This window comes from Pelodiscus sinensis, chromosome 16 (assembly GCF_052426305.1).
Source record: "Pelodiscus sinensis isolate ZL-2025 chromosome 16, ASM5242630v1, whole genome shotgun sequence".
Lineage (NCBI taxonomy): Eukaryota > Metazoa > Chordata > Testudines > Trionychidae > Pelodiscus > Pelodiscus sinensis.
Genome location: NC_143067.1, coordinates 27,422,043 through 27,442,832, shown reverse-complemented (window position 1 = coordinate 27,442,832; position 20,790 = coordinate 27,422,043). Strand labels below are relative to the sequence as shown.

At 40.7% G+C, this 20,790-nt stretch overlaps 1 protein-coding gene across 5 annotated transcripts in view; it reads right to left on the bottom strand.

The window, feature by feature from the left end:
- The window catches only part of TTC1 (tetratricopeptide repeat domain 1), a 92,360-nt gene that overhangs the window by 61,534 nt on the left and 10,036 nt on the right, over window positions 1-20,790 (bottom strand). For all 5 annotated transcript variants that reach the window (XM_006137152.5, XM_006137153.5, XM_025178503.3 and 2 more), the window contains exons 3-6: window positions 15,626-15,686; window positions 14,181-14,293; window positions 12,506-12,542; window positions 10,491-10,639 (exon numbers count right to left, since the gene is read on the bottom strand). In XM_006137152.5, the coding sequence (XP_006137214.3) occupies window positions 10,491-10,639; window positions 12,506-12,542; window positions 14,181-14,293; window positions 15,626-15,686 (360 nt within the window). The remainder of the gene's footprint in view (window positions 1-10,490; window positions 10,640-12,505; window positions 12,543-14,180; window positions 14,294-15,625; window positions 15,687-20,790) is intronic.

The following is a 20,790-nucleotide window of genomic DNA, read 5'->3' as shown; positions in this document are numbered from 1 at the left end:
TATGTTAACATTAATTTCATTGCCGAAACTTTGCTGTATAGACATACCATTACTAGAAAAACTAGGGAGGACTAAAGAGTGCTGCTACAAAAGAGAACACACTTCTGGGAGAAATATGAAGAGGGGATTATTTGTACATAAAACACTTATTTCAAAATGCTTTATTTTGCATTACATCTGTCAGGAGTAATTAAAATGTGTTTGGTTTTAGTGTTGAAATACTAATGCTGTACTCTGGAAATTCCCAGTGAAGCTTGTAAGGGCTGAGGCACAGAAATCCTGTGCACCAATTTTTTTTTATTTAAAAAAAGTAATTTAACGGGATTATTAAATGCACCAAAATACTTCAAGTATACAAAAGAGATAGGCTCTAAAAGCAAATCTATTACAGATATTTTGATGCTATTTTAACAAGAAAATGAAGCTACACTGAGTTTGTTTTGTTTTTTCTTAAATCAAGTCCAGAAACACCGCTTACAGCCTCTACATACTACAGCTAGGTTAAGATATAGTTAACCCTAGACAGAATACTGTCTCTCTAAATCACATTTTCATTGTAAAATTTAGTCCATCTCCCTTTCAGATGAGAGAGCAGAGAAGTTATTCCATAATTAGTGGCCAGGCAGCGGACTTTATGCAAAAATGAGTATTTGGATTTAAACGACTCCCATCATAAAGATTGCCTCTGCCTGGAAACATGACCCAGAGAAATTATCCTTTTTTGTAGTTAGGAAGTAGAAAGATTAAATGATGCTTACATTTAAAAATAAGGATAATGCCTACTGACTACAACAGAAATTAAAGAAACTCGGACCGGGTCTACCCTATAAACTTATGTTGCCATAACTACATCATACACTGGTGTGGAAAATAGAATTGATGTAAACAGCTGTAATAGGCTTCTCCTGTCGACAGTGATCACTGAGGTAGGGATATTAAATTTAGATTAATTGGCTAATCGAATAGTTGATGCAATTTGATGTTGCTACACTTCAAAGGCGAAAGTGCCACAGAGCCTGGGGCCAGCGGGGGACTCAAGCAGTCACCCTGCTGTCCCCAGGCTGCATGCGGCGCTGCTGCTTTGAAATGGCATGAGAAGCCCAGCGTCAAGCTCCATGTGGCATTTCAAAGTGGCAGTGCCACATGGAGCCCAGGGACTGCGCGGGAATCCTAAGCTGACCCTGGCCTGCATGCAGCATTTCACAGTGGCAGACTGCGGCGCTGCCGCTTTGAAATGCTGCATACAGCCCAGGCCAGCAAGGCAGGACATCCCTATAATGAGGGATCCCTACATCTTTAGTCAGTCTATGTCTACACTAGCACTGGGTTTTTTTGGTAAAACTTGTTGGCCAGCAGTTTTTTGTTTAAAACATGCACTCGTACACATCCTGATAAACATAAGTTTCAACTTATTCAAAAATGCCAGTGTGGACAGTGATATGTTAGTGAGAGATGCTACGGCTGTTCTTTGGGGGTGGTTAAATTACTCTGAAAGAGCTCACTTCCATTTGCATCATTTAATCTCTCTACTTCCTAACTACAAAAATAAGGATAACTGTCCAATATTTAAAGAACTTTTGAAAGCTACACTTAAAAAATATTACTATGTCCCTCCCTAACTAGTACAAGTTGTGAGTGTCATGTTGTACAGCTCTATCAGCATTAGGTAAATTTTCACTGGAAAAGGTCTTTTGTGATTCTGAAACTTATATTAGATTACTTTGCAGACAGTACATCAATTATCAGAGCCAATGTCTATAGCCTAGTTTACATTTAAAAGTTTTGCTGGCATAGTTATGTTGATTCGGGAGTTTTATGGTTATCTAATGTCACAGACAGCTGAATAGTCCCAGTGTAAATGCAGTGATACCAAAGAGCAGACTGCTTTTGGTAGCATAGCTTATTTCATTCAGGAAACTGGTTTTAGCAATATCAGCAAAAGAACTTTTTTACTAGTATATATTGCATCACCACTAGCTGTCAAATAAGCCGACTTTTTCTAATATGGACAAGATATATATGACCATTTAAATAAGAATTTTCAACCACTCAAAAAGCCTTCTTTTTTGATAACACTGTTAAATTCAGTACAGGCAGTCCCCGGGTTGCATGGATCCGACTTACATCGGATCCCTACTTACAAACGGGGTGAGGCAACCCCGCACTAGCTGCTTCCCCCCCAGCAGACCAGGGAGACGCGGAGCGGCTTTTCTCAGCAGACACCTCAGCTTGAGAATAAAGGACTGAGGGAAGTGAGGTGTGGGAGAATAAAACTGAGCTCTGGAGAAATGTTTGGCTAGAGTTTCCCCTACAATATGTACCAGTTCCGACTTACATACAAATTCAACTTAAGAACAAACCTACAGTCCCTATCTTGTACGTAACCCGGGGACTGCCTGTATTAATAATGGCTGTGGCTGGTCTGTGGAACACTTGGGGTGGTCTGTTGACACCTGCCTAGTCATATGGCTCGTCTGCTTTCCTCTGAGAAGCTGCATCTTGAGTAAAGGAATGTTTTTGACATAGTCTCTCTCACAGGGAAATGCAGCCTAGATGAAATTATCATCAATGTGGGTGCACAATTTTTTGAAAGCTTGTACTCAAAGAGTTTGCTGTTAAACCGTGTGGGCGTATCTAGTGGAGTTGCATACTGGTCACTCAGGTCTAGGTCATTAATGACTCAGATAATGGAGAGAGGAGTGCGTTTATAAAGTTTGTAGATAATACCAAGATGGGTGAAGTTTCAGGCACTTTGAAGGAATGGACTAGAATTCAAAATGACCTAGACAAATTGGAGAATTTGTCCGAAATAAACATGAAATTGAATAGACAAATGCAAGATACTTCACTAAGGAATGAAAAACCAAATGCAAAACTACAAAATGGGGCATCATTGGCTAGATAGTAAAACTCTCAAAAAGGATCTGGGGATTATAGAGCATTGCTAAGCCATGGTCTATATTAGGGCATTATTTTGAAATCTGTACTCCTGCTTTCCTCAAGGAATAATGCTAATTTTGAAATAGTTATTTCGAAACAGCGTTAGCATGGATGCTCCAGTGCTGCTGAAATAACTACTCCCCAGAGTAATTCGAACTAATTACTCCCCAGAGCTTCCTGGGGCTCTGTGTGAAGGCAGCGCGTACCCATTAATGGAGCCTGCATTGGACTAATTTTGAGGCATCCGGGGATACATTTAGATTTTGTAAAATTGGGAGTTAAATTGAATTTAGTTATTTCAAAATAATTTCCTAGTGTAGCCATGCGCAAAGTGAATATGAGTCAGCAATGTGTAGCAGCTGCAAAAGGCTAATATTCTGGAATGTATTTAAGAGGACCATGACACATAATACACAGGAGGAAATTGCCCTACTCTACTTAGTACCGGTCAAGCCTCCGCTGGACTACTGTGTCCAATTCTTGGTGACATACTTTAGGAAAGATGCGGACAAACTAGAGACAGCTCTGAGGAGAGCAACCAAAATTATAAAAGGTTTAGGAAAGCTAATCTATGAGGAAAGGTTAATAAAGTTGGGCATGTTTAGTCTTGAAGAAAAAAAAAGCAGGCTGGGGCTTAATCATAGTTTCAAATATGTTAAAATCTGTTATGAACAGGACTGTGATCAAGTGTTGTCCATGCCCACTGAATGCTGGACTGAAATAATAGGTTTAATCTGTAGCAAAGAAAATCTAGGTTAGAAAGTTTTTTCTAACATTTATCTATAAGGATAGTTACGCTCTGGAATAGGCTGCCAGATTGACTGTCACCAGAATTTTTAACTAAATTATTAGATTAAGTAGTCATGGCTTCAGCAAAAAGGAAACCATAAACAAGTATAATATTAATTATGTATTTATTTCTAGAACATCATAGCCCCAGAACATGTTACACATGAAAATAACACACGACAAGCTTGTAATTCTCAACACTGTTGTTAAGAGATGTGCTTAGGAAGGTATTCTGCCATCATAAAGACATAGGAAACTTAGATTAGCATTAATAGAGATTATATATATATATATATATATATATATATACACATACACACACACACACACACACACACACACACACACACACCCCTGTAGCAGAAGAGTCCAATTTAATTACCCAGTCCCCCCAAAAGTAGTTTCAGGCCAACATTCTTCTCTGGGTGTTTCCATTGCTATTCCTATAGCAGCACAATGGATTTTTAACAGAAAATATATTTTTTTTAAAGTTACACAGTGCAGAATTAGAACACTGATAAAGTAATTTTTAAAAGGTTTTTTTTTTTTTACATCGAATCAAACAATAAACCTCAAATTGCTTGCATCTCCAAATGTTGGGTATTGCTGCTCTCTGATCATGTGAGAAGGATTAGGGAAATGGAAGTGTGAAAGAATAAGCCTTCTAACAATACAGCTAACTGGGTGGTGATTTAAAAACTGCTTAAACTTTAACCTTCCCCCATGTAAATGTGTTACTGCTGAAAATTTCAACATTTATCTGTACACATTTTAACATCCCTACTATCTACCAGATCAAACTGCCTCCCATGTACAGTTTTAGAACTAAAGATGGACACAAAGCTATACCAATTCATATGAAGTGATCTTCTCCATAACAGGGAGTTAGCATTTTTTATTCAAAACTAGGATTTAAATGTTCAAAATTTTGGGTACTTGTAGGTAATTCAAGCCAGTGATTATTGAAGACCCCTTATGAGCCCTACTGTCCCTTCTCATGTGGCCTTGAAGAGAACTTCAGAAGAATGAACTAAACTTCCCCCTGAAGCGCCAGTATGTAATGTAGTGCTGGATCCACACATTACAGTAATAATCTTCGTACAAAGTAAAAGAATCGTTTGAAAGCTAATAATTTGCTGGCCAATAATTAGGGCCTTTCTAAATTCACTGCCTTCAAAAATGTGTCATGGACCATAAAATCTGGTCTAGTGTGTGCTTTTACTCTACACTATATACAGGGAAGATCAGTATTTCCCAAATTGAAGGTCCTGACCCAAAAGGAAGTTGCAAGGTTATTTTAGAGTAGGGATGTTAAGGATTAGTCAACTACCCGATAAGCAAATACTTATAGGATAGTTGACAGGATAGTCAACTCCTCCCTCTCCTTGCTGCCTCTATCAAATAGAGGGAAGAAGGGGGTACTTCAAAGCAGCAGTGCCACATGGAGCCCAGGGTCCTAGGCTCCATGTGGCACTGCTGCTTTGAAATGCCACAGTGACGTTTCAAAGGGGCAGTGCCACACAGATGATCCTGGGCTCTGTACGGTGCTGCCCCTTTGAAATGCTGCAGCAGCATTACAAAGGGGCAGTGTCGCCCTATTGACTAATCGAATAGTCAATGCAAAAATGCATCAGCTATTCAATTATTGAATTACATGATACTTAACATCCTTAATTTAGAGTGCTTGCTGTATTGCCACCTTTACTTCTGCGCTGACTTCAAAGTTAGGCAACCAGAAAGCAACAGCTGTTGGCCAAGTGCCCAGCTCTGAAGGCAGCAGCAGTGCAGAAGCAAGGGTTGCAATACCATACCCTACCACCTTTACTTCTTGTACTGCTTCTGGAAGCAGCTTTGCTGTTTATTTGGGGTCGGGAAGGAATTTCCCTCCAGGGTAGATTGGCAGAGGCCCTGGAGGTTTAATATAGTGGTAGAATTCATGTAGCCATATTATATGTAAAGTTATGAATTCTCTCTGAATGATGCTGATGGCACATGCTCAAATCTAGGTAACCTCAATTAGAACTGGTCACTCAGGTCTCAAAGAATAGTGATAGAAATGTAGCCGTGTTAGTCTGGTGTAGCTGAAACAAAATACAGGAATGTGTTTACCTCAATTTACATACAAGGTGTCAAATCCTCAGATGGGAGGGAGGGAGCAAGACAGGAGATAAGGAAAAGCCAAGTTTCAGCAAACAAGCAAAAGGAAACAGCATGAAACATTGTTCACCACCAGTCATGTTGCTTTCTTAACTGTTTTAATAATAAATGTTGCTTTGAGGGGAAACTTTCTGGAAAACACATCTTACAGGGGAACTGGACTGTAAAAGTGAAGGGTTACAAACACCCCAACTTCTCTCCCCTTCATCTCTCTCTTTTACCTCAAAGAGACAAAAGAAAACAGGCTGCTGGATCTTGGGAGTAGATTCCAACCTAAATCTTATTCAGCAATGCTACCAGAAATCTGAGGTAAGAATTTCACTTTGAACCAATAGTTATAGAAATGTAGCTGTGTTAGTCTGGTGTAGCTGAAGCAAAATACAGGACTATGTAGCACTTTAAAGATTAACAAGATGGTTTATTAGACGATGAGCTTTCGTGGGCCAGACCCACTTCCTCAGATCAAATAGTGGAAGAAAATAGCGTAGTTTGTTAAGTTTAGAAAGCATTTTATCTGCATTTCTCTTGCAATCATTTCTAACTTCAATACCTCAATATGTGTTCACACTTAAAATCTCTTGCCTTATAGTTAAATAAACATGTTTTATTCTTTAATCAAAATTAATCCAGTGTTGTCAACAGTATGGATAACTCCATTTAAAATGGTAAATTGTTGTATCTTGATTCCTTTACAAGGGCAACAAGATGTAATATCTGAACTGCTAAGGAGTGGGCAGGACAGCGCTCCACACACATTTTGGGGGGAAATGACCAGGAAGCTGTGTATTGAGGTCACCCAGCAAGTGATAAACAAGGCTGGTGAAAGTCAGAGTGTGATTGGTGTGTGCGGACAGGCTGCTGTGGTCAGAACTGCTGGACCAGGACTGGAGCTGTACACAGACATGCAAGGTGTGACCTGCATGCTGGTAGGCTGCTTGCTAGCAACCCAAGTAAGAAGATGCAGTGCTTTGCTACTGAAGGCCCCTGAACTTGCACAACAGAGGTGACAGTCCTTCCCTGGTCTGGCCTGTTCCACTGTATGTCACACAGTGGAAAACACAAGCAGCTTCTGAGAGGAGCAGACAGAGTACCTCTCCCTTCCTGCCTTCCCAGAGCATGTACAGAATGTTTCTAATCTATCAAATCCTCCACCACTTTTCACACTAATAATTAAAGTGCTAATTACCATCATAAAAGCTCTTCCTGCTGGTATTTCACACAAACAACTGCTTAAATCATGGAATCAATGGTCCATGGCAGTGACTTTAAATACCCATCAACTAGGGACTGTTTACAGGTCAGATCTGGGTTTCAGATAGTTTTAAGAGTTTAATTTTATTCTTCCAAGCTATACAGTCCAAAACGAACATTTCAACTACATATTTACACGTACGGATATGACAAAAATGTCTTCCAAGTTACCTTCAATTGGACAACAATTTGTAACATTAACTGAAGAGGACATGGGATAGGTGTACACTTAGGTGTGGAGTGTAAGTGCACACCTCATTTTGCTCACTAATGAAGAAAGCAGCTAAATCAGGAGACGCTTCTGTTTATGACCACAAGATTACATTCTATTAAAATGAGGGGACATACAAATAGCAAATTTAAACTCTTACTAGTAAAAATTCAGGATTTGAGTGAGTAGTTGACTACCCAATAAGACTAGGCTTATCAGGTAGTTAAGCGGACTACTCGCATTCCTCCCCTCTCCCACTGCCTCTGTATCAGAGGCTTAAAAGCCGGTTCCTCCCAGCACCGTTTATGTGGTGCTGCCTGCTGTGTCTAATGGGGGCGAAGGGGGGAGAAGAGCAGAGACTGTTCCGGCAGTAGCCCCTGTCTACAGGGCATCCCAGCTCTCTGCTGGGACCCCCCGCAGACAAGGGCTGCTGCCATGAAGCAGCCCGCGTTTGTGACGGCCCAGGCTGGCCACAAGCAGAGGCTATTCCAGCAGCAGCTCCTGGACGCAGGGGTACCCAGCTCCCTGCTGGGACCCACCATGGACAGGTGCTGCTAGACCCAGCACGAGCCAGGACTGATCAAGCCTGACTTAGTGCTGGGTCCAGGAGCTACTCCGGCTGCAGCTCTGCATTTTAAAATGTAGTAAATGGTGTCTTCAAAATTACATAATCAAGGTAAAACTGAAATTATTTTGAATTCCACTTATGTCCATCTCTCTCTCTCTCACACACGACAACTATCTTGTAGAAATATTTGGACAAAGAATCACCTTTCAGAAAAATAATAGCAGTTTAATAATACCTAGGTCTTATAATATAATGTTTATTAATTCCAGACCACTGAAGAATAGCAAAAGCAGTGTTACTGTGTGCCTTTTTTCCCCCTGATAATTTCTCCCACCCCAGATGCCCTTGCATATTACTTCTGCAAGAGTGCAGAGGTGGCGTGAGATGCGATTTCTTGGGTTTGGGGCTCAAGTACATGGTACACAAAACATGTACTCTGCTCCAAAATACTTGCTAGGAGCATAAATAAGCATAACTACAGTTAGAATGTGACTCAAGATTTGGTAACTATTTATTCTACAGAGGATACACTGAAGGGAATCAGATCACAGAAGCATACATGAAGATTCACTTTCAGTTTTATTTTTGACAATTAACATCAGCCTCAATGTTATCCTGCCATGGTTCCTCACAGAAACATTATAAATCACTGCTCATCTTAAGAAAAGAATAAAAATAATCAAAAAGGACAAAGATAACAACTGATGATAGCTGTGGTGACTATAGTGACTATGCTATAGGGAACTAGTCACACTCAACTGACCAAATAGCCACATGTGGCTAGTGTGTTGGACACCACAGGACTATAGAATATGAATAAGTTAGGTGGGGTAGCTGTTTAACAAGTGGGGTATTGTACAGTAAACTTCCTATAATCTGGCAACTTTAGGACCCAGGGGATGCCGGATTATCAGATATGCCGGACTATCAGAAGGGGGGGCTATGAGAGGTCTGGGGTGGATGCCACTCCAGACCCCTCATAGTCCCCCCTTCCGATAGTTCGGCTCCGCCCCAGGCGTCCGCGATTCAGCTGCTGCTGGTCAGTTTCAGCAGCGGCTGAATCGGGGACGCCTGCGGCAGAGAGGCTGGGATGCTGCTGGATTGGTCCGAGCAACCCGGTGCTCTGCCCCAGGCGTTCCCAAGTCAGCCGCTGCTGAAACTGATCAGCGGCTGACTCCAGGAAGCCCGGGGCAGAGCTGCTCTGCCCCGGGGTTCCTGGAATCAGCCGCTGGTCAGTTTCAGCAGCAGCTGAATCAGGGATGCCTGGGGCAGAGCAGCTGAGGTGCTGCCCGGTTGGTCCTGTAATGCCGCCCCTCGGCGCTGCGGGACCAACCCGGCAGCACTCCAGCTGCTCTGCCCCAGGTGTCCCCAAGAGCAGCTGGGGTGCTGCTGGGTTGGTCTCACAGCCCCGAGGGGCAGCGCTACAGGACCAACCCGGCAACACCCCAGCTGCTCTGCCCCCCGGCTTCCCTGATTCAGCTGTTGGTCAGTTTCAGCAGCGGCTGAATCGAGGAAGCCGGGCACAGAGCAGCTCCAATTGTCCGGATGCCTGGAGCACTTCCAGGTTCCCGATGGTGCCGGACCATCAGGAGTGCCGGAGCATTGGATGCTGGACCAATGGAGTTTTACTGTATATTGGCCAAACTGGACAGTCTCTATGGGAAAGAATTAACGGACAAATCAGTTATTCAAAAAGGCAATAATACACAAAAACCTGTTGGAGAACACTTTAATATTCCTGGACACTCATTAATTGATCTCCAAAGTCGCCTTTTTGTTTCAAACCAATACCACAAGCCAAATACACAAAGAAGGATTAGAACTTAATTCACAAGTTTAATTCTTATGCAAATGGGCTGAATTGGGATATAGAGTGGCTCACACACTATCTTCCACCTTTTAATGACTTATCCAATCAACGGTGGTGCTAATAGTTCTTAAGAGCCTCTTGTAACTGTCTCTTTCTTCTTGCCCTCTCCTTTTTCCTCCCTTGCCTTCCCTTATTTATCCTTGGATCTGGACTTATTACACTCTGGTCATCTGAAGAAGTGGGTTTTGCCCACGAAAGTTCATGATACTATCTGCATGTTTTGTTAGTCTTTAAGGTGCTACTGGACTATTTGTTATTTTTTAAGTTTTTCCTATTACAGACTAACTTGGCTACCCCTCTGAACCATTTATAAAGGTTAGCATAGTATGGAACTATTTAAGTAGATATAAATTGTAACAAATGTATGTTTTTTATATAATGTCATGGAAGGGGGTAGAAGGAAGGCATGAAAAGAAAGAATGAGTGAAACCCAACATTTTCAGAGTTACAAAGACAAAATTTAGTTGCAACGTTACTACAGATCAATTAATGTCAACATGATGTAAGTGAATAGTTTATACCTTGAGTGAAAAAGGATAAATATCTGGCTATCATGAATATAACATGATCTGAGAATTAAGCCTACGTGCATCACTAGTGAGAATTAAGTTAATCTCAACGAGTGAAGCAGCTTGCTAAAGTAGAATCACTACATTGCATATGTAAATGTTATGATCAATCTTAAGTATGGTGTAAATACTTACCATGCAAGCTTCTCTTGCGTGATGCACTGATGGATCCTTTTCTAGGACTGTTTTATAATCCTCCAGGGCTTCATCTAGTTTTTCTGTTTTTTCATACAGTTCTGCTCTCCTCAGCAGAGCCCTGATATAGTTAGGATCTAGTTCAATCGCTGGAAAATTAAAACAGAGTGATATGTTTTATGGAGTACTTCTATACTCCCTCAAATCAATGATCAAGTAAATACATAAAAACATCAACCATTAACTTCAAGATTTAGCATGCAGTTTTTATTTTTATTTATTAAAATCAAGTGTAGCACCAGTTTAATTTGAGATATTCTTATAGGGGGACTATTTACTACATTTGTAAGGGAAAGAATCAAAGAGGATTCTTTGCATCTGCATTGTCTATACTGGAAGTTTAATTCACACTGTTTTTGCATACTAACTGGAGAATATTAGACAGTATGCAATAATTGCATACATATGGTCAACTTCTCAGATTCATGGAAGCATGGATTTTATGCAAAGTAAGTGCGCAGAATTCTGAGCAGGTATCCCTTGGTACTCATTTCTGTGCTTTATGCATTCTGGAACTTCTCACTGCACTTATGGGATACACAGTAGAAGTCAGCTGGAAGGGACCTGGACTTGGGGTACTCTTTACATTATATATAATAATTATTCTGGAAACTTCAAATATATTGGCTTTGTAATATATTTTTCAGAGTACCATAAACACATGATCTGGAAGATAAAAGGATATCAGTTTTAGACAGAGAGAAGCCCTGAAGATGGAATTTTCTTCATCTAGTGGTATAAGTCAAATGTAACTCCACTGAAGTGTTTCTGAATCTACACTGATAACACACTAAATCTGGCTCAATTCCTATAAATGAATGGTTAGACTAACTCTAGAAACTACCAAAGAAACACTGATTCAATTTGTGCTTTTCCATCTCCTTATTCTCTTGACAGCCATGACTATGATTACAGGGGAAGCTGGGACTGAATGTTAAACAGTTTGCTTCTGTACAACAGTAACCTGCTAATAAGCATTCCCTCAAGACATTTCTCCACCCAGTTTTCAACACAGAAACAAGCAATGAAAAGCCAGGAAAAAAAATGTAATGCAAGCAATGCAGCCCAAAATATTCTCGTAAAACATAGCTGGTTTCTTCTTTTCAGTGGGACAAGGACAATGCTGCAGTCAGCAAGATGTAGAATGGTGTGAACTGCATTGCTATGCTCTAGGTGTTGCATTGCAGTTTGAGAGCCAATCCCCTAGAGACTGTCTAATGATGGTAAAGTTTAAATCTTGTAATATTACACAACTGATTGATTTCCTTTCATCCAATACAGAATTAGCCAAAGCATTAAAAAAAAAAAATGAAGAAAGCTAAGTGGTACAAATATACTTGTAACACTTATAAAAATGATTATTGTATAAGCATTCAGCCACTGAATTTGTTCTCTGATTGGTAAGACTGGACTTTTCTCTCAGCTGTCATAAAGAGACACACATCCAAGATCAGTCATCTGGGAATTTACATGTGGGTGGATGCAATAGCACACAGCTGAACAGATTTCATCAAGAGGTACCCCGATAAAACTAGGCCACACAAGAGAGCATGAGCTCAGCAATAATGTAAAAGACTTAGACAAAGGGATTTGGTAATGCCTTAATTCTAAGGGACCACATAATTCCTTGCACTTCAAGGTTAAAACTCCTAAGATTTAAAGATCTGGGTTGTGCTTACGAGAGTAGGTGAAGAAAAAAGGGCAGCTTCTAGTATAAAGATTTTGCTACTATCACACTGCAAACACTATTGTTATTTGCAATGGAGAAAGGATATTTCAGACAGTAAAAGCCTGACTTGTAAAGTTAATCTAAGATTCCTGCTCCTTTCACCATCACCTTCCTTGGAGTTATTTTAAAAAATGCTGCATTATGCAGCCCTACTGACTAGCATGATTTCTGAACCAGTGACACTGCACAAGAGCAGCATGTTCAGAATCAGGAAAAAGGATCGTACCTTTACTGCAGTCTGTCAGGGCAGCTTCTGTCTTGTCCTAAAACCAAATCAATAATGTTAATTTTGTTTACTTAATTTCTAGTGATATAACTGAATACATACTTGTAAGTGCCAGCAGGGACTCTATACATTTAGAGAGAGTAGGATACCCATTAAAACCCTTAGACTTCTCTAGCGTAAAGCTAATACCATACAAGACAGAAAGATACCAGCTTTCTGTGACAGCAGCTAGTGTCAGAGTCATCCTGTGATGTTGAGTCATGTGACTGCATACTCATCTAATTTGCACTCAGCAGCAGCTCCCACAAAGCAGTGTGTAAAAGGCTGAAACACTCTTGCAGGCCTCTATTCAACTGAAGTGTCTACTGCACTTCTCCCCACAACTGGGATCTGGTCCAGCTGCTTGGAGGGTTGAGCTGAAAGGAGAGGCCCACACTTCCCCCATACCATACTCCCAACTCAATCCCTTGCTATCTTCATTCATATACAATGATCTCCCAAAAGCAATGCAGGAGACATCTTCAAGTGAAAAGGACTATATTTTAGTGAACATTTGCTTTGCCTTAACCTGCAATGAGATATGAGAGGGTATGCAATAATGGAAGTAACAGAGACTGAGAATGAGATACAATGCAAGAGAGGATGGCTGCTCAGTGTTTTTTTCCCCCTAAGGCACCAGCTGGTCTTTCAAGAAATGTCTGATTAAAATACCTGGTGAATAAACATATCTATAGTAGGCAGAACTTAAAAAAATTACTGACCATAAGCTATTGTGCAGGTCCTTTAAAACAAGGATACTTCACATCTCTAGGCTTAGCCTAACCAAAAGCTGTAATTCTATAAGGAGTTGACACTAATTCTCTATATCCAACTAACTCTTTCCCCGATATACTTTGGCAGTTACTGGTTTAGATCCCCAGTGATGTGAATTATTAACATCTGGATTTTGAGGATATTTTTCTGTTTATATGCTCTGATAACATTCATGCTGGAGAGGATATTGCAGCAGTTGCTTAGAGAATCTCATTTCACAGAAGTAGTCTTGGTGGTTCTATTGAGCAAAACCATTCTGCTAACTTTCTGGCACTTACTATCAGCTATACGACAGAATAATCTTAATATTAGAAACTGTCACAATGTTTTCTATCCCCAAGTCTGTCCCTGTGTGGTGAACAGTCAGGCAAGTTCTCTCTCTGGTATTGTAAACAACTGATGGGGACGAGGAGAAGGAGGGAAAAATGTGTCTCTATTTAGAATACATTTAAAAAGTAACAGAAGGAGATATTGCTTTCTACTATTAAATTCTTGATTCCACTTCTTTAGCAGCCAGTTTATTAAGCAACATACCTATGGCTTGTATAGAAACGGTGTAGAAAATGTGTATGCTTTTCTATGACGCCTTAAACTAGGGATGTTAACTGATATTTAATTGAACAGTCAATGAATCTCATGAATTCTTATCAGTTACTCAACTATTCTATAGTCGCCAGAGTTGACACCGGCAGCGAGTGCGCTGCGGCCCCACTCCTGAGGAGCCCCTTGCCACTCTGCACTGCTGCCTCTGTATCAATTCAATCTGTACTGACTTCCCGAGTCTTTTCATGTAGCTTGTTGTAAAACTAGGCAAGCTTATTCACTGAGTCTTATTTTCAAAATACTTGGAAAGTACATTCACCTGTTTCATTCTTGCAGCAGCTCTGTTTGAAAACAAAACAGACCTGTCTTTCTGGTAGCAGGCTGGGCAAACTTGTACAGCTTTTGTATAGGAGTCTTCTGCTTCCCCATATTCTGAAGATTGAAGAGAGAAAAAAAAACAAAAAAAAACCATGTTCATTTAATTTGCTGGTAGAATTAGTGAGTGACATATAGCTTAACATCTCTGGAAAAACATTCCTCAATATCTGAAGCAACACCAGTTTTATACTAAAAGCAAGACTCTGTTGCTCTCAGAAAAAGTGTCTTGCTAAATTAATATATGTACCGATGGCAATAGTTTTGTCATTTTAAACCAGCAACTATTACCTAGTTAAAATGCCAAAACCTTGTCCCAATGCTATTATTTCTAGTCTTGTGCCACTTCCAAACTTTATATTTCTCTTTTTAACTTCAAAGAAAATGTAATCTCAACATAAAAACATTTTTTCTTTAAATGAAGCCTCCCCATTACTGATTTAAAAGTCACATGACATCTAGGCTGTGAGAGGTGCTGATAAGCAACTTGATATGATGAGAGATGCTAAACCTATTTAAAGAACAGTTCTTCTCTAGCTAATGCCTTGAAGACACACCTGTACCCAAGCTTAACAGAGCAAGGGGCAAGTGAAGGAAGAAGATGCTTGTTATAAATAACTGTTTACTTTTTGAAAAGTTAAGGACACAGAAGAGTAGTTTTTTTCTCCTCTCCTGTACCTTCCAGCAATACATTTTCCTTACCTATTATGTCACAAAATTTCTATCCTCCAGAATAGAAAGTTTTCTCTAGTGAGCTATGCTGGAAGCAAGCAACCATATCATTCAGCGATGGGCAACTACGTTACTGAGAGGGCCACATGAGTGCCACTGTCATCGCAATTAGACGCAAGATTGAATGCAGAGGGAGCACACGGCTCTCTCAGTCAATGTTGTGTGCAATCAGTATGCATCATTTCACATGCCCTTGCTTTACATACGTGTCATTTTAGTATTTTTTCCTACCAGTGTTACTATGTACACGGAAACCAGCAAATTCTGGCAACCTTGCGCATGGGCAATGGTAAGCCAAATGTCTCGCGGGCCACACATAGAACCCCAAAGGGCCACACACAGCCCACCATTAATCTAATTGTTGGCAAGTATCCATTTCCCTGGGATCATTTCTCTAAGTAAATTTATACTTGCGTTTGGTGTGCATTCCACTAAGTACTTTTTAGTCTCTAGTGTCTATGCTGATGGTTTTGACGGAGGGGAAACGAGATTCAGGGATGGTGAAGTATGTGTATATATAAAAATAAATACACACACAAACACACACACACACACACACACAGAGCCCCACACCTTTGTGCTTACCACAATATCTAACTGCGGACTTAAGTAATCATTAATTTCAGAATTTATTTTGTTAAAAGAACATTAACCCACCTCCTTCCTTAAACTGCTTGTTTCCTTTTTCCTTTAATGTTGTGCTCTCCTTCCTTCTTTTCTGCAAAAGATCAGAGAACTACACAGTGTCTCTCAGTATTTAACAGAAATGAATAAGTAGGTCAGCTGCAGTTCTGTATTACTACGAAATGAAGTCAAATGAAATGAAATCAAATAAGAGTGAAAAGTAACCAGGGAGAATCGGACAGCTACAAAGGTGTTTTTCCTGTATCCTGTTAATTTACTATACAGGCAGTCCCCGGGTTACATGGATCCGACTTACATCGGATCCCTACTTACAAACGGGGTGAGGCAACCCCGCACTAGCTGCTTCCCCCCAGCAGACCAGGGAGACGCGAAGCTAGCGCCCCACCCAGCAGACCAGGGAGATGGGGAGCGGCTTTTCTCAGCAGACACCTCAGCTTGAGAATAAAGGACTGAGGGAAGTGAGGTGTGGGAGAATAAAACTGAGCTTTGGAGAAATGTTTGGCTAGAGTGTCCCCTACAATATGTACCAGTTCCGACTTACATACAAATTCAACTTAAGAACAAACCTACAGTCCCTATCTTGTACGTAACCCAGGGACTACCTGTATATATGTTGGCTGTATTGTCACACTGAATAGGGGCATAAAAGGCTACGATATATAAACTAAAATATATACAAAGAACATTTGAAAAATATGTTTATAAAAGTCTGCATTTTGGTATTTACTATTTGCTGCTTCTTTGGGGGCAACAGTATTTTCAGTGCCATTTAATTTCATTCCATTCAAACTGGTGCATAAGACATGCCTAGACAGCAAAATCCTGTAAGTTATAGTTTGAGACATCTTGCCCAGGAAATTTATAATCAGATGGCTGTGAAGCCTGACGAGGAGGGTCCAATATCAAATGCATGCAGAAAGTGCATTTAAAATGTAGCAGAGATAACAGATTAGTCCAAATGTGATACTGTTGTCATGGAATAGATTTATTATGAAAAAGATTCTTTTCTTATGAGCAACTAAATGCTGAAAAACATGTCATTGATACAATTAAAGGCATTTCTTGTCCTAGTAAGCCTACCTTCTCCTTGTTGTATCTCAGTGGTCCCCAACGTTTTGGGACTGCCGGGCGCCTGGGGGCGGGGCCGCTCATGCACTGCGCGTACGGGGGCGGGGTCGCTCACAGGCCACGTGACTGGGGGCGGGGCCAAGCATGCGCCACATGCCCGAGGTCGGCACCGGCTGCCCAGGTTCCACGGGGCCGGCAAAGGCACGTGCGGTGCCCCCGGGGCCGGGGCCAAGGGTTGGCACGGGTGCACCCGGGGCCAGCCATGCACCCGGGGCTGGCACCTGCAGCATGCCTGGGGGCGGGGTCAGCCCAGATTGCTCCGCGGGCGCACGTAAAGGGCCCGGCGGGCGCCATGGCGCCCGCGGGCACTGGGTTGGGGACCACGGTTGTATCTCTTAGCACTGCTCAAGAGGACTAAACAACCATCAAACTCAAAAGCTGGGAGAAGTTTCCAGTAGATGGTGAAAATGGCAGGTGTTTTCAACCATGAATATTTTTACAGCACTGTTGACATACGTGATTGGCATGAATGCCTTTATCTATCATTGCAAATACAAAAGGATGCAACCAAACCATCTCCAAATGATCACTAAGAAATACTTCACACACAAATATAGCTCATGGAAACAAAAAACAAAATATCATAAGGTAAGGATACAAGACAACTGAGATTCAAGAGACAAAGTGCAGCTCCTTATAATCTGAGGCAAGCGATCATTTTGACCACTGATTTCTCATTCTCACGTGCATGCACACACAAATACACATAGAGTGCTCAAATTGAAAGCTTATAAACTACAACTCATTGAGTGATTTAAAAGCCAATACTGGAGAAAGGAGTAGTTTCCTTCCTTGCAGATTGTGTAAATCGAGGATTAATATATTATCAATATACTGCAGTACATATCCTTGGAAACAGCTAAATATAGTAGTTAGTGTAGAAAGCTGCATCGTTTCACAGCTGTGCCAAGAAGCAGACTCAAACCCAATAGAAAGAGAGGGGCTCTTTCTACTATCTGCTTTCCCTTGGAAAACAGTTCTCAACCACCAACACTCCAATGATAATCCAAAAGCCACACCAGTTTTCACAGAGCAGACTTAGGGGAACACCATACAGTTTTCAAATCACAAATAAGTTCACACTCATCAATGATGCGTGCTCCCCAATGTTCTACTTTGCCATTTACAAGCCCTGTGCACAGTGAGATACTAAAAGTACTGCTCATCATCCAATCACCTGCATTATCTTTCAAAGGTCCATACTGGAGAAATGCCAGGTATGCACAAGGTCTTGTGCAGCACTCAAGCATGAATGCAAGGTGAACAATTGGGCACTTAAAGTAAGTTGGCACATAACTGTATACAGTAAATCCTTTTCTACTTCAGGACTCGGCTGGCCTATTTAGACAACTACTTCTGAAGGCTGAATCCTGTCGGAAGGGAATGCTAAAGGAACAGCAGCATATGCAAGGTCTTTTCCTGATGTATGGATGCTGAATAGAAGAGAAAGATATATTCTCTACTGTTCATGCTTCTCACAGAGATTTTACAAAAGTCAACAAAGTGCAGGTTGAACTTCTCTAGTTCGGCCAACACTTCCACTACTTACTGGGCTCTTAGAACATAATATAGTGGTAAATTAGAACTAAATAACAGCACAGAACACAGAGTCAGGACTGGTGGCTGTAAACAAACTTTATGGAACAGCAGGAAACTTGGCCATACCCATGGTAAGCGGACATCCAGCTAACTATAATCATGCTGGACCATGGATGTTGCCAGACCATAGACTGCCGGACTAGAGAGGTTAAACCTGTAGTCAGGAATCAGTATATAATAAGCCAACAATATTTGGCTCTAAACTTCACAATTAGAAGGCAATGACCATGCTGGAAAACATGAAGCTGTATGCTTCCTGCTTTTTAAACTGTGCTTCCCGCTCAGATGAGTAACAACTGCAAAGTGACTAGTCATCACATCAAAACTGTTTTGAGTCCCATCAATTTTCTTTCCTTGTAAAGGGAAAAAATTGGTAGTGACTTGTCCTTGGGACACATTTTGCAGAACGTCATCCCACTGCCTTATTTTCAGAGTAAGACTCTAGCAGTTTCAGGGTAGCTTGCTTGCCTGTTCTTCAATCTGTAACAGAAGTGGGTCAGAATGGACTTTCAGAATGCTCTATTTGGGGAAGGGTGGGAAACAGAAGGAGAAAAAAAACCATATCATGACACCTTGTTTTTTCTGAGAGTTTATTAATATGATCACTAAATCAGGTATAACTGTTCTGACTTGCACTCTATTAAGTTATTCATAAAAGAGTAATCCAAAGAAAGCCTATGAACAGGGAAATTTATGAACCATATCAAATTAATTGGACTTCTCAACTTAGAAAAGAGGTGACTAAGAAGGGATATCACAGAAGCCTATAAAATCATGACTGGTGTGGAAAAAGTAAATAAGAAAAAGTTATTTACTTGTTCCTATAAGATAAGAACTAAGGGTCACCAAATGAAATTAATAGGTAACAGGTTTAAAACAAACAAAAGGAAGTTTTTCTTCAAGAAGTGCACAGTCATCCCGTGGAACTCCTTTCCAGAGGATGTTGTGAAGACTAGGACTTTAACAGGGTTCATAAAAGAGCTAGATACATTCATGGAGGTTAGGTCCATCAATGGCTATTAGCCAGAATGGGTAGGAGTGGTGTCCCTAACCTCTGTCTGGAAATGGATGATAAGAGAGGGATCACATGATGATTACCTGTTGTTTTTACTCCCTCTGGGAGTGGCATTGGCCACTGTCGACAGACAGAATACTGGGTTAGATGGACCTTTGGTCTGACCCAGTATGGTCATTCTTATGGTTTTATGTTCTAATATACCAGTGACAGGAATTTATTTTTTTGGATTCATGAACTGAGATTTAAAAGAATAAAAGCCATTAAGGATATTAAGTTACTTCTTACAAACTAATCAACTGATCCTTATGTTATGATCAAAGAAAGCCTCTCACTAAGAAAACTGAAATGGGAACTGAAAAGTAGTTATTATGGTTCAAGTTTTAAAGGCATTAGAATCACAGTCTAAACCGGTGTGGGAATCGGCAAAAGGGAGACTGAAAATTAAGACTGATCCAGAGAAATGGGAAAAAGGTAACTAGGTTTCCTGACAAAAAGAGTATAAAGTCCAAGGGAAAGGCCATCAAAGTAAAGTTGTATGAACTTCACTATTGTTTTTAAACAAAAAACAGATAGATATGCAAAGTAAGCAAGTTTGCTGTTGAAAGAAAACAACTGATGCTTCTTTAATCTATAGGGGTCAGATTTACAGCATGAGAAGCTAAATCCCTACATTTATCCTTCAACTGTCACAGTTAGTAGGCACCTGCCTTGCCAAATTACAATACTCCCCACTCAGCAATACTCTACTTCTTTCACTGAATTCCCTTTGTTTTTTCTTACATATTTTATTGGAGGGATTGCTTTCTCCTTGCTAGTGTACTATACTTGGATCCATTTTTGACAAAGGCACAAAAAGAGCATGTGTTCTGCCTCTCCTCGCTTAGAGGCTATTTATACAATATGAAAATACATCTTTGGGTCTAACGCACTCTCTGGTAAGAACATGAAGAAGTAAATTGCTAACACAGAATGAGATTCTATCAGCAAAGGATATATAAAATACATAGTTTCTCAGCCTCAAATTCTATTTCCTGATTATAAATCAGTATTTAGCAGCTGTCTGCTTCCACCTGCAGTCTTATAAAGTCATTGCTGTGTCATATCCAAGCATCTGAATTTCACCATAGATGTATGGTACACAGGTCAATCACAAGGCTTACTGCAGTTATCAGCAGTGTTCCCTCTAAGATTTTCCATCCATGAGTGAAGCAAGTTTTGTCTTGTGCGCCAATACTGATGTCATGTGAGCTTGTTTGGATGTGTGCCATCGTGGCACCCATCAGTTACTAACAATACATATATTGTTACTGCTAGCTGTGTAACAGGGCAGAAGAAGGGGCAAGAGCTAATGTATCGCACAGTAACTGCCAGCAGTTGCGGTGGCAGCCCCGTCCCTGACTCCACCTAGCACACGGCCCCAGCCATGGGAGCA